Source organism: Myotis nattereri, assembly GCF_964212035.1.
Source record: "Myotis nattereri genome assembly, chromosome: 16".
Classification (NCBI taxonomy): Eukaryota; Metazoa; Chordata; class Mammalia; order Chiroptera; family Vespertilionidae; genus Myotis; species Myotis nattereri.
Genome location: NC_138091.1, coordinates 4151314 through 4164122, shown reverse-complemented (window position 1 = coordinate 4164122; position 12809 = coordinate 4151314). Strand labels below are relative to the sequence as shown.

The 12809-nt window shown below is 52.9% G+C and overlaps 1 protein-coding gene across 2 annotated transcripts in view; it reads right to left on the bottom strand.

The window, feature by feature from the left end:
• Positions 1–12809, bottom strand: part of EPN2 (epsin 2) — an 88698-nt gene that overhangs the window by 41875 nt on the left and 34014 nt on the right. Inside the window, exons 2-3 of one of the 2 annotated variants that reach the window (XM_081110782.1) lie at positions 6254–7023; positions 4310–4480 (exon numbers count right to left, since the gene is read on the bottom strand). In XM_081110782.1, coding sequence (XP_080966908.1) covers positions 4310–4480; positions 6254–6848 — 766 coding nt within the window. In that variant the 5' untranslated portion in view covers positions 6849–7023. The remainder of the gene's footprint in view (positions 1–4309; positions 4481–6253; positions 7024–12809) is intronic. The other variant, XM_081110783.1, reaches the window with a different exon arrangement.

Here is a 12809-nt window from a genome sequence, read left to right as displayed (position 1 = left end):
AAGGGGACCTGCCCTGTATGCAGGCTCCCAGCCCCAATGGAAGGCTGGCCTGAAAGTGGCACTGACGTCCCTGGGAGCAGACCTGACCCCCGCCACGGACGGCTTCTCTGCACCGGCCAGAGTGCTGAAGGTGTCAACCGAGCAGGGGTTCATCAGGACAGCTTGCGAGACCGGCCACAGGTGGCAGCACCCACCCCATGCAGAGCACGCCACTGCCCACTGGGTTCTGGGGCCTCAGGTTGGTCCTCATCCACCTGAAGGAATCACAGAGCAGTGAGGATTTCTAGTCTCCCCCTTCCTTCCATTTCACCTTTCCTGAGAATGGGAATGCTGACACCCAGAAACCCAAGGCCCCAGCCACAGGGTCACGCTGCAGCAAGGTGAGTGCGGGCCTGGCTAGGACATGACGCGGGAGCCCACAAAGGGAGCTGAGGCGGCGAGTGGGCCTTCTCTCCTCTCATGAGCCCTCCCTCTGTGGAGGCCAACCGAGGCCCAGGGAGGGGGTGAGCATCATGTCAGAAGACAGCAGCAATCTCTACATTCCAGGCTTCCAGCTTGACTCACAGGGACAATTCTCCCAACCCATGTGGGGCCTTTGATATGGGTTCCCGCCACCCCAAGAACATCTACAATTTCCCCACAGCCTGCTGAACATCACGAGTGGCTCTGCAGAATGTGGGAGGGTGGACAGAGCCCTGGGCAGGGGGACAAGTGGGCTGTTCACTCCATACAAGCTGGCTACCCTGTCTGGATAGTCTTAGGCAAAACCCAACCCCTCACAACCCGAGAGACCACCTCAGGGCCCCACAGCTTCACCTGCACAGCTATTCTGACTACTCCCCATGACCAAGTGAGGCAGCCAACACAGGTGGGCCCAGGAGCCAGCCTCGATGTGGGGGGGAACTAGGAACAATGAAACCATGTGAGTGCAGGGGAGGCCAGAGTGCAGGAGGCACCTTCAGCCTGGAATGCTCCCTACGCCCTAGACGTCTCAGACCTCCTCCACTCCTCCACCTGCCAGCCTGCTGGGCACATCAGCATGTCCAGAAGCAATCCCGCCTCTGCTCACACCTGCTCTTCCAACGGCTGCCCTCTCGCCAGGGGACAACAGTCATCAGAGCTGTCCCAAACGCCTCTCCCCTGGCCCAGTCCTGCAGCAAGTCTTATCACTCTTATCCCCCTTGGTCACGATACACCCAGACCTCCACAGCCCCCCATCAGATCGAGGCACATCGTCTCCCAACTGGATGAGGGCAGTGGTCTCCTGACTGGCTTTCCTGGGCCCACCTTGCTTCATACATAGCTGGAGGGTCCTCCTGAGCCTTCTCATCCCTAAATCGGATGAAGTCCCTCCTCAGTTCCAAACCCACCCATGCCTCCCCAGCTCACTGAGTAAAAGCCAAAGGGTTTGAAATGACCCAAAAGCCCACCATCAGTCTAGTTAGCATATGGCACAGGACAGCATAAGGAGGAAGAAAGAACTTAGACTTTTATAGCAACTTGACATTGCTACAAACCGAAACACTGATACAAAAGTACCAGTCTGAGATGGATTAGGGATGGAAAGAACTGCTCCCTGCCTGAGTCATTTGGACAAGTGGACCTACCCCTTCTCCAGGCCCGCCTCTGCTGTATTCCCACCCTGACCTCACCCACCCCTCTCCCTCACCAGCTCCAGCCACAATGGCCGCCTTCCTGTTCCCCTTCCTGCTCCACAGACACCCTGAGCAGACGCCCACCTCAGGGCCTTGGCACTGCGGCTCCCGCCATCTGCCTGGGGCGCTTTCCCAGATGTTCAACAGCTCGCTCCTCCTCCTCCTTCAAGCCCCAGCATCACTTTCTCAAAGAGGCTTGTTCTGACACCCTCCAGACCACCTTCCCTGTTCTTCAGCCAAGGCTGAGCTGCTTTGGGTTTTGTTTGCTGCTTTACCAAGCGCTCATCATGTAACAGTGAATAATGTCTGAGGTTTACTGTCTCTCTTCCCGTTAGTAGTGGCAGAGCCTCGCCTTTGTGCTTAGCACAGCGCTTGGCACACAGTGGGAACTGAATACATAGCTGCTGAATGAACAAGGAAACGTGGGAGCTGGAGTGCACCTGGGGCAGGCCTCACCCAGAGTGGTGCCCAAGGCAGACCTCGGCAGACTCAAACTGGCAGGGGCAACCAAGGACCACCAGGGAGGGATTGTCTGCCACGCCAAAGGCTCTGAGCGGGGCCCTCTGGGGACCCCTGGGATCCAGAGGAGCTTTCTGAGATCAGAGATCAGAACCTGATGTATAAAGTGGGGGGAGGGGGTGGATAAGAATGGGGAAGAAGCCAACCAGGAAGCTGGCAGGGAACTGAGGACATGGAACTAGAGATGAAGGACAGCACTGGAGAGGTATCTGAGATGAGGCCTATAGATGTCTGTGGGAGGAGGGGGAGGGAGGACGCACAGGGCGGGGACATGGGCATGGTAGGAAAAGGAAGCTCTCCTCAAACGGCCGGGATTACTGGGGGTGCGAACAGCGGCCACCATGCCAGAGCCTCCCCACAAAGGGGTCTTCTCCAACTGCCTTCCCTGCATCCGCCCTGGTCTGCACCGTGCCCCCTGGGCCTCCCCTGAGGGGTCTGGGCCCCAAGTGTGCTCTCACAAATGTCCCCCTGAATCCCAGCCTGCACTTCATGAGCCCAGGAAATGCTGGTTCTCAGTCTGACTTCTCCACTGCTGGGTTCCAAAGCAAGGCTGCCACTCAACACTTCGCCAGGTGCTCAGAAAGAAGAAACAGGAGTCACGGGACAGCCCTGCCCCCACAGCCCTGTCCTGGAGCATGTGAAGTGTAGAGGGATGCACACACGGTGAAGCATGACACATGACACCATGTAACACCTGTTCGCCCAAAACTCATCTAGGGTGGGAGAAATCCTCAAAAAAAATAAATAAACTCATTTTTATCCTTAATTCCTACCAGAGCTGAAGGAGAAGAGAAACCCACCGGGGCAGCATGCCCTGAGCACCTTGCCAGATATGCGGGAACTGCAGGGCAGAGGGGCGGTGGGCAGATGGCCTGGTGGAGCAGGGTGTCTGGTCCTGGCAGAGTGGGAGGGGGGGAAGGGGCGTGTCAGCCTGATTTTAATGCCAGGTCCCAGGAGAGGCAGCCGCCACAGAAGAGCTGGAGGGCCAGTGAATACAAGCTGACCAGAGTCTCACCAGAGACCTGCCGGTTACTAAATGGTAGAACCTGGGAAACACACAAAGGGAGATCCTGGAGCTCTGGGAGCTCGGGCCTGCGGGAACAGCCCCGAAGGTCTGGCGGGAGGCAGACTGCAGCTCAGCACACCCGGAGCTCCTTGGGAACCCTGTGCCACGCGGGCCCTCCTTACAGCGTCCTCTGTGAGCTGCCTGAGGGAGATGGGCACAAAGGAAAGTGTCCCAGAGCTAAATACAGTGACCGCATCCAAACGCTGCAGTATTAATGAGGCAGGAATAAACAGTCCCTGTCTCCAGCCTGAATACAGGCTGGCCACACCTTCTGGAGGCTCACAGAGGCCCTTTGTTGGCACCCTTCTAATAAAGCTTTCTTCTCTGTGGCAGGGCCCCACTGGGGACCAAGGGCAGGTAGATAGAGAGCATTTTCCTGTAGGCAACAGTGAAATCTGTTTTTGGTTGAACCTGCAACAGTTGTTGTCTCTGACCAGGATACATTATTAATTAGTCAAAAGAGAAGCCCCATTTTTAATTACCCATTGAGTTAGGTATCTTCAAACACTGTGACCTAGAACCGACAGTACAGCTAACTCTCTGTTCACCACTGTAAAGGGGATTTTAGGAAGAACAGCAGTTAATTGAGAAGCAAAAACATCCCATTTTGTCCTCAGGAGGCTCGTGTCACTGCATCCAGGACGATGGCTTCCAGCGACCACGCGCCGAGCCCTCGGTTTGCCGCCCGGAGAGTAACCACGCCTCTCCGGCTCAACAAGCCACGTGGTCTGGTCCCCCGCGGCACCTGGGTCTGCAGACAGGAAAGCCCTCCACGTTTTTCAGGGCACGGGACACAGGAGCATGGACGGCCCTCGTGCCTGACCCAAACAGCAGCTCCCCTCTTAAGCCGTGGGCGGAACTTCTAGCAAGTGACATGAGGCAGCATGAGGGGAGCATGGCCAGGACTTGAGCTCCTGGGGGAGAGGAAGAAAGGGCCCTGGGTCTTCTGGAGGCTGGACCACGAGGTCCAGAGGACACAGGGAGAGAGTTGGCTGTACTGACACGACACGCACCCCCCAGCAAGCTGCCCAGCATTTCTAGGAAGGAGAAAACCAAACTGCCATCCCACCTCGGCCTGCGCGGTCACAAGTGAGGCAGGGCTGGGACCAGTCACCATTTGGGTGGGAGGCCGGCCCCAGGTGCGACAGGAAGGGGTGATGCTGGCTCAGCGGCTGCAGCTCCTCGCTCTGACCCAGCGGGACCCCCGTGCGGTGCTGGGGGCACAGCGAGGTCTCGGGCGCTGTTGGGCAGGGACATACACACACACAGAGAAAGACAGGCCATTAGAGGGAGAGGGAGTGGCAGAGGTTCCAGCGGAGGCCAATGCCTGCCTGGCATTCTCAGGGGCAGTGAACAGCCCGATGACCCACCACATGCTGACCCTGAACATGCTGCTCAAGCTCAAGCCCTGAGGGAACCAGAAGCCGTCGAGCTGGCAGCAGCAGGCAGCCCAGTGTCAGGCCGGCAGGACCCGTGGTGAGAGGCCCCGCCCAGGCACCCCCCTGCCCCCTCCGTGACCTCTCCCCTGCCACTGGAGCATCCACACACAGCACTACTCCAGCCCCTTGCTTTGTAGCCTCTGGCTTCTTGGGAACAAGGACTGCAAAGGGCAGGTAGAGAGAGGAGCAGCTCCCTGTGGCCACACAGCACAACGACAGCCATTTCCCAAGAGGAAGCCAACGGGACTAGAGACCAATTCAACCCATTGCAGGCCTTTCTGGGGGATGGAGAGAGGTAACTTGAGAGAAACAAACAACTTCTCTCCTGAAGGGCAGTCTTTATTTTCTGGGCACCCTAGCCTGGAAGGAGACCTCTGGAGATGCAGGTTATATTTTTTCCAAGATGCAGGCTTTCATGAAGGTCACAACCTTTGCTTAAGCAGAGTTCAAACTAAGTGAGGAACTGACGGGACAAGAAAACGCTAACCTCTCCCAGCTTGGCAATAATTTACAATTTCTAGAGGCAGGGCGTTTGACTTTACTATGCAAATTTCCTATTTGACACATGTCTCAAAATGCTACTGGTGGCTGTGCAATGTCAAATTGAAACCTGCAAAAAAGCAGGAAATGTTAGCAGACCACTGATTAAGCAAGGGTTGGCGGGTTTGTCAAAATACAAACAACTTCCTTTAAAAAAAATGCTGACCTAAGTGTTACTGATTCCAGAAGGAGTATGGGGACCTACACTTTTATTTTTGCATCCTCCACTGCAGCCCACCCCCAGGCCACTGGGCCACCTGTCTCTACACCGCACTGTGGAGGCCAAGGAGCGATTCCTGGGACCGACCGCTTCCAGTGAGCAGCCAGGATGCCACTGTTCACAGAGGCCAGCTTCCATCAGGCCTGAACTCCACTTCTGTTCCCTGCCACCCCCTCTGAACATTGGGCCAAGGGTGATCCGACATGCAAAACGAGGACACAGCCCCCCAGCACAGACCCGGCCATGCCAACAAAGCACCACGAACTCTCATCTGCAGGTGGGAAAGGAGCCCCTGCCCACAGGAACACCTGTGGAGGCCTTGTTTCAGTGACAGAGACATACCAACTCCTGCCCTGATGCCAAAGTAGAAAGTACACTGAGCCGGTCAGGAGACCTGTAGCCCAATCATTAGGAAAACAATATGAGATTAAAGAAACAAGATTATCCAGAAAAAGTACTTGTTTCCTCCCAGCTACCAAGTACAGTCAACTCCCCACTGTGTGTGCAGCAGGCAGCCCTTCACTGCGGCCCTTCCCAGGAGGAAAGAGGAGGTTTGCCTCCTTCCCTTCCCCCGAAGGCAGTCCTGCCTAGATGTACAGAAGCAGACTCAGAAGCAGAGGCTCTTGAGACACTGGAGCCAAAGCAGTCACAGGCCGAAAGCCCCTTTGTCACAGTAACTCAGTGCAGACGAAGGAATACTGCTGTCTGGGCGGCCAGAAGCTGAGATGACGCACCATCTCGCTCAGCCCAAGGGCCCCTCCCACCTGCTGCCCAGCGCTACTGGCAAAGGGTGAGGCACATCTTTACTACTCACAGCCATGATAGGAGGCTGGCGATCCCCCAGCCTTGCCATACTCCTGCTCCGAGTAGGTGGTGGAGAGGTTGGGCTGGCTGGAGCCACGACCAAAGGTGATCTGGTTGCTGCTCATACCGGTGGCAACCTGGGCCATGCGCTCTTTGGTTTTGAGGGCCTGGACCCTCTCAGCCTTCAGCCGCTCCTCGTCCTTGAGGAGGGCCACCAGCTGCTTCGACTTCTCACGCACGTTGATGCCCTGGTCCTTGCCGTCGCGGTCAATGTACTGGAAGTCCTTCAGGGTCTGGATGGCAAAGATGTTCTCTCGGCACTGCTGGGCCACCCGCTCAGAGCCCGTCTTGATGAGGTAGTCCAGGAGCGTCAGGGCCTTGTACACGTGCCGCCAGTTCTTGCCGTGGTCATTGAGCCGCTTCCACACCATGCTCATGATCTCCGAGAAGGCCACCACATTGTAGGTCAGGTCCGCGATCTCGGTCATCAGGGAGCTGGACGGGCCCCAGGGGTCATTGGAGGTGGCTTCCCGCACTTTTATTTCGGCTTCTGAGTAATTGTTCACAATGTTTTTCATTTGCCGTCTGATTGACGAAGTCGTCATCTTTATTTTCTTTGTAACGAACGTAAAGCCCTTCAAAGAGACAGACTCTCCTGTCCTGAGCGAGCTCGCACGGTGCGGAGGCTCAGTCTTCGTAACAGACCTGGAGCCAGGCCCCCGACAGTCATTTCTGTTTCCTCTGCTGGAGACTCAGCTCTGAGAAGCTGGAAGCCATGACCTAGAGAGAGAAAGAAAAACACTCACTGTGCAGGAGCGCCGTGACCGCAGGCAGCTTCGGGGCAGCCCCTTGGTCAGCAGCAGGTATTGGGGCGTGTCGGGGGAACACTGGACATACTCCAGCCTCCCGAGGATGGAAGAGATCCCATCTCTCTCTCAAAACGGAAAGATCAGTATGACAGGTTAAAGGTTAAGCCTTTGGAAGAAAGGAAGCAAACATTATGATTATTTTCTATTTTCAAAATGCCTCCATTGAAATGGCTCTTCTATGCGCCGTCTTTTCATTGCACGGCAAAAGCCAACTACAGAAGCAATGTGGGGAAAGGCTGACTGTAAATTATCTTTGGGGATAAGAAAGCCTCTCATCTCAGTATATCTTATACACAAAATGCCTCTCTACACCTTTAGCATTTGGCTTAGGTCCACATGCTTAAAACCGCCCAGGGATTTCTCCGTGAGCAACCCTTTTCTCCTGACTCTTTATAAAGGCTCCCAACTACTCTTCTAGAGCATGGCTAGACTTTCGAGTCTCCAGCATCTGGCCCGAGCTGTATAATGCAGCTCAGAAATAATCTGGTTCTAGCCCGACCCCCTCACTTGCAGAGGAGAAAACTGGGGCTCAGGGTTCTGCATGAACTGGCTCACCCAGCCCTATGCCACACATGTCTATTCCCTCTCCAGAAAAGAAACATTTACTGAGCTAGAGTGAGATCCGTGTCTCCGACAATGGGCACTGGTCCACAAGGCTGGTGACCCATTAGTCTTTTCACCAATGAATACCCAACACCTAGTTCTGTGCCTGACATCATTTAACCCTGTTGACTAAATTTATGAAACAGACTGAAAACAATGTCCATTTCCTCAGGAAGGCCACGTCTGCCAGGGGAGGGAGCAGAGGGGATCTGAAGATGCAAAGCCAGAACCACCACCTCAGATGGCTGTTAGTGCTGCAAAGGCAGGCACGGGAAGGACTTTTGCCAGAAATTACCCTCAGTATGGTCTTCAAAGCTGAAGAGACCTGAGGGGATAAACAGGAAGTAGTGACGTAGGTTACTCCTCATTTATAAAATGAGGAAAAGTCCAGGAGACTCAGGGACTGCCAGACAAAGCTGCCCACCACCCACTGCCCCATCCCCAACCGCCCACTGCCCCGTCCCCAACCACCCACTGCCCCGTCCCCCAACCACCCACTGCCCCGTCCCCAACCACCCACTGCCCCGTCCCCAACCACCCACTGCCCCGTCCCCAACCTATGCCTGCTGCGCCTCTCGGGCCAGGCTGTCTCACTTAATACTCATGAAAACCTTCTGGGTAAAGATTGTTCTTCCCCTCGTACAGATAAGGAACCTGAAGCCTGGAGCTGACTAAGGCCACCACCAGGCTACCTCTCCTCCCTTCTCCCCTCCTCGTGCCCTTACTCTCTATCAAGCTGCTGCGAGGCTTCTGCCAGACAAACAATGCATGACTCCCACCTTTATCAAAAGCCTCAGACAGGCAATGGGCAGCCGAAAGAATAAGTCAACAAAAGATGTGTGGTGGGGGAAAGCCAGAGGAAAGGCAATCAGCCATCACTCATCACATGCTGCTATACAAATAAGAAAGACAGCTCGTAAAATCTCACCCTGGTGACAATCAGTAGTACATCTGCTCTGGCCAATGCGACCTCTCCCTACGCTCCAATATGACAAGAGTTCTGCCTCCACGGAATGGAGCTCCAGCTGAAGGCAGGGATACTGTGCCTCTCCACTACCTGGCGGCTCTCCCGAATCTGCTCAGGCTTGCCAAAGGACCAGGCATAGAAACTCTCACAGTGACCGCACACTTGATTTTAATTGTTTTCATTCACAGCAACAGTCAGTGCTGGCAGAGATGAGGTGGGCCTCGAAAAGAAAAAAAGACTCTGATTTTTAATAAGCATCTCCCAGATTAAAGCACACACGTCAAAATAAGCAGGAACGTTCGGAGGTACTTAATACCCAGGGGCTGTGCGATGTGCCAGGAACATGGCACTTCCTTTGTTATTCCATCTGGCACACAGCAGGTCAGACTGTCCCACTTCTCAAGGAGAAGCAGGTAGAGCTGGGATCACCTTCCTCCAGGTATGAAAGCAGCTTCAGTAAGGCATGACAGCAAACCATCCTGGTAAAAGGCCCCAAACGGTTGACAATATAATGAAAAATACACAAAACACCACAATCTCCTGAGGGAGGCATGGTACGCTGGGCTCTGCTGCCCTTCTCTAGCTCTGCCACCTTGGGGGTGGACCAGAGCAGCTGGACCTGGCGTCCTCCCAGAAAGACTAGGGCGAGGCCATGGCGCAGCCAGGGCACCCACAGTCTCCCAGGCCTTGGGTAGCAACGAGAGGGCCGAGTGCCTGTGAGCAAAGGTCTGGGTGCTCCTGCTGACGGACGCAGGCTGGGAAGAGAAATGGGCTGCAGACCAAGGCAGGACGGCGCTCACAGGCTCCACCTGCAGAGACATCTGTTAGCAGTCTCTAAAATAGGCTTCACGGAGGAAAAAACGAATAAAATGCTTGTCATGTTAAAATATATATATATATAAAGCTTATGTAATACGAGTGACTGCCTGCCATTTTCTTAAAGCTACAGACAAGAGCCACTTTCAGAACTAACAAATGGTGGCAAGGTGGAGATCTGGAGATAGGAAATTCCCGATAGGCCTGGCATTGCTCAGTGGTTTGTATTTAACCTATGAACCAGGAGGTCAGGGTTCGATTCCCGGTCAGGGCACATGCCCAGCTTGTGGGCTTGATCTCCCATAGGGGGCGGGCAGGAGGCAGCCGATCAATGATTCTCATCATTGATGTTTCTATCTCTCTCTCCCTCTCCTTTCCTCTCTGAAATCAATAAAAACACATTTTTTTAAAAAAAGAAATTCCTGGTAGGCTAAAACACCCAAAGGCAACTTTGAGAAACTATTTTCATGGCCAAATGGGTTACACGCCTCACCCAAGACTTTGCAGATCAAAACTTCCAATTCCGCCCTGGCCGCGTGGTTTAGTTGATCAGAGTGTCATCCTGTACACCAAAAAAGTTGTGGGTTTGGTTTGAGGTCAGGTCACATGCCTAGGTGGCGGGTTCGATCCCCAGACAGGACGCATACAGAAGGTAACCAATCACTGTTTCTCTCTCACATCCATGTCTTTCTCGCTCTTTCTCTTTCTCTAAAAATCAATTTAATAATATCCTCAGGTGAGGATTAAACACACACACACACACACACACACACACACACACCAAAAAGCCTTCCAATCCCATCCGTAAGGATCTGTGACACGTGAGCAGGCTGGGGGACCACAGCAGTGCCAGCCTGGCTCCGCTCTCCTAGGCTCCTCCAGGCTGAAGACTGGCCCCCTGTTCTGTGGCTCTGCCGCACTTGTCCTACTCAGACCTCAGCTTTCCCATTTTTAAAACATCGCCCTCTCAACCTCAGATTGGGCAGTAAGTAAACACCTCCCCCTCCCCGAAAACATCTGCCAGGTATCTCCTCCCAAAAGCCAGCCCCAAACACACACCATCCTCAAATACACACCCGGTGTTAGTTCCAGAATCTGAATTGTGTTTTGTTCTCACTCGCTTTTGAATGAATGTTTCCTCCACTGTCCAAACTTGCCTTCTCAATTTGCCAGTTTTCTTTTCTCCAACTTGCTGAGCCTGAACTAAAGTATATGCAAAAGTAACTAAACGGGGTAATTTGTTACCTTCTGGGCTCTTCACTCAAGCGTGCGGGAATATGATAAGTTCACAAACATGCAGCCATTTATTAGGGCCTCCAAGACAGATATGGGGAGGGTAGTGGTGGGAACACTGTCAAAACAAGAAGGGAAAATAAACTTTGTAAGATAGAGACTAAAAGAAAAAAGTAGCAGGACTCATTTTCATAAATTATATGCTGACAATGGAAGGGACAAATGCCACTAGGACATCAGGAACTAGAAATGCCTTTAGAAATATTTCTATTGTGGACATAAGGGCTATATGCTAACCTGACAAGCTCGGGGAAGGCCTGCGTGGCGGTCTTGCAAACTTAAAGACCTAAAGTCACTACAAAGGATGTCTGAAATTAAAACTTCAACTAAAAGCAGTTATGGTGGGTAGTCATGTTCTAGGCGGGTATTTTCCCTGACAAGGTCAATTTTTACCTTAACTGAGCCTACTGTCTTTTTGCATTTATGATAATATACCTATGAAATGTCAGAGTAACTCGTAACTCCCGCCCCTGTCCGTTGGGAGACAACCAAATGTACCTGGCACCAGAACAGAGACCATAAATCCCTTCATTGTTATTGTTATCGTGTTGACTGTTGACTGTTAACTATCCTGCACCACCTAAGTGAAGGAAGCATGTGCCTATCATTTTACTTTTTATCCACTCTCCGCTTTGCTTTCTCCCACCTCCCTAATCTGTCACCAGTGGATTTCATGTGACCCACTTACGTCTCCTCTTTGGATCGCAATGTATAAAACAAGGTGAAAAACTGTTCTCCAGAGCACACTCCCAATTCTGCTTCTCTGCAATTGTTGACAGTTTGGCTCAAATAAACTCACAAAAATTCTTCACAGGTTTGAATGTTTTTTCATTAACACTATTATCAGGAATTACTAGAAGGATTTTACCATAGTGGTGAATGAAGCAAGTGAGTTTACACAATTGTTACAACTTTAGATTTTTTGAGTGGAGGCAGCAAAATGACTGATACACATGAGATGACTATTGGTAACCACAATGACTTGATAAAATCCAATGAAAAACAAAGAAATGGAACCTCTCAGCGGTGCGGGGAGCTGCCCAGTGGGCAGTGCGCATTTCTGCCAGGTCTTCCAAAAGGCCCTGGGAAGCCCTGGAGACTCCATCTCAAAAGCCACAGCCTATTCACTTTGGGACACTGACCTTTCTACAGTTAGTTCCCAGGACTAGGGAAGGTTCTTAAAGCCAAAGAATCTTTACTAGAAATGGAATCTGTTGTTTCTGCCTGTGCAACATCCATTTGCCTTATCTTGTAAAGAGCCTTGGTCTTCCAGAGGGGAAGTGACCAGGAGCAGGCCCGCTCAGACCCCATCAGTCGGAGCACCACCAGCCCCCAGCCATAGTGGCTAGATCAGGGGCCAACTGACCATCCAGACTGGACCTCCTGCAGACCTACCTCTCTGGATGGGCTCTGAAACTACTAGGAAGCCAGCAGGTTGCTGAGCTGCTGGAAGCCACTACAGGGCCAGGCTTTACCTAAGTCTGAAGATGACAAAGAAGCAAGCAAGCAGCCAGAAGGAACAAGACAGACCATCCTTTGAACCTCTCCTTGGACCTCTCAGCCGCACAAGCCCACTTGTAACCAGCAGCAATGCATGTTTCTATCACCCGCACCCCTGAGCTCAGTGCAAAGCACCCAGGGAGGAGGAAAGCGGGCAACAGCCAAACAACAAACACAAACGGAGCACTGACTGCCTCCAGAGCCTCCAGCGGGCCGCTGCACGAGTGCGGGGAGCAGCCAGGCTCTCCTGACGCACCTACCCATGGCACAGGCACCCCGGGCAGAGCTGGGCTCACGGCACTTTTTGAGAGTGGCTTATGATGATGCCCATCAAGGAACAGCTGAATCACCACGTTTGCAGGGTCAAGCTGGGGAAGAAAAATTCTGGCATTGAAAATACAAGAATTCAAAAGACAGTGGAGCCTGAAAATAGACTAAAAATCAGCAAGCAGAAGAAAAAAAATTCCAAGGCTAGAGTGAGGCCCCTAGCCTTGAGACAAGAAGAATTCCATTAAAAA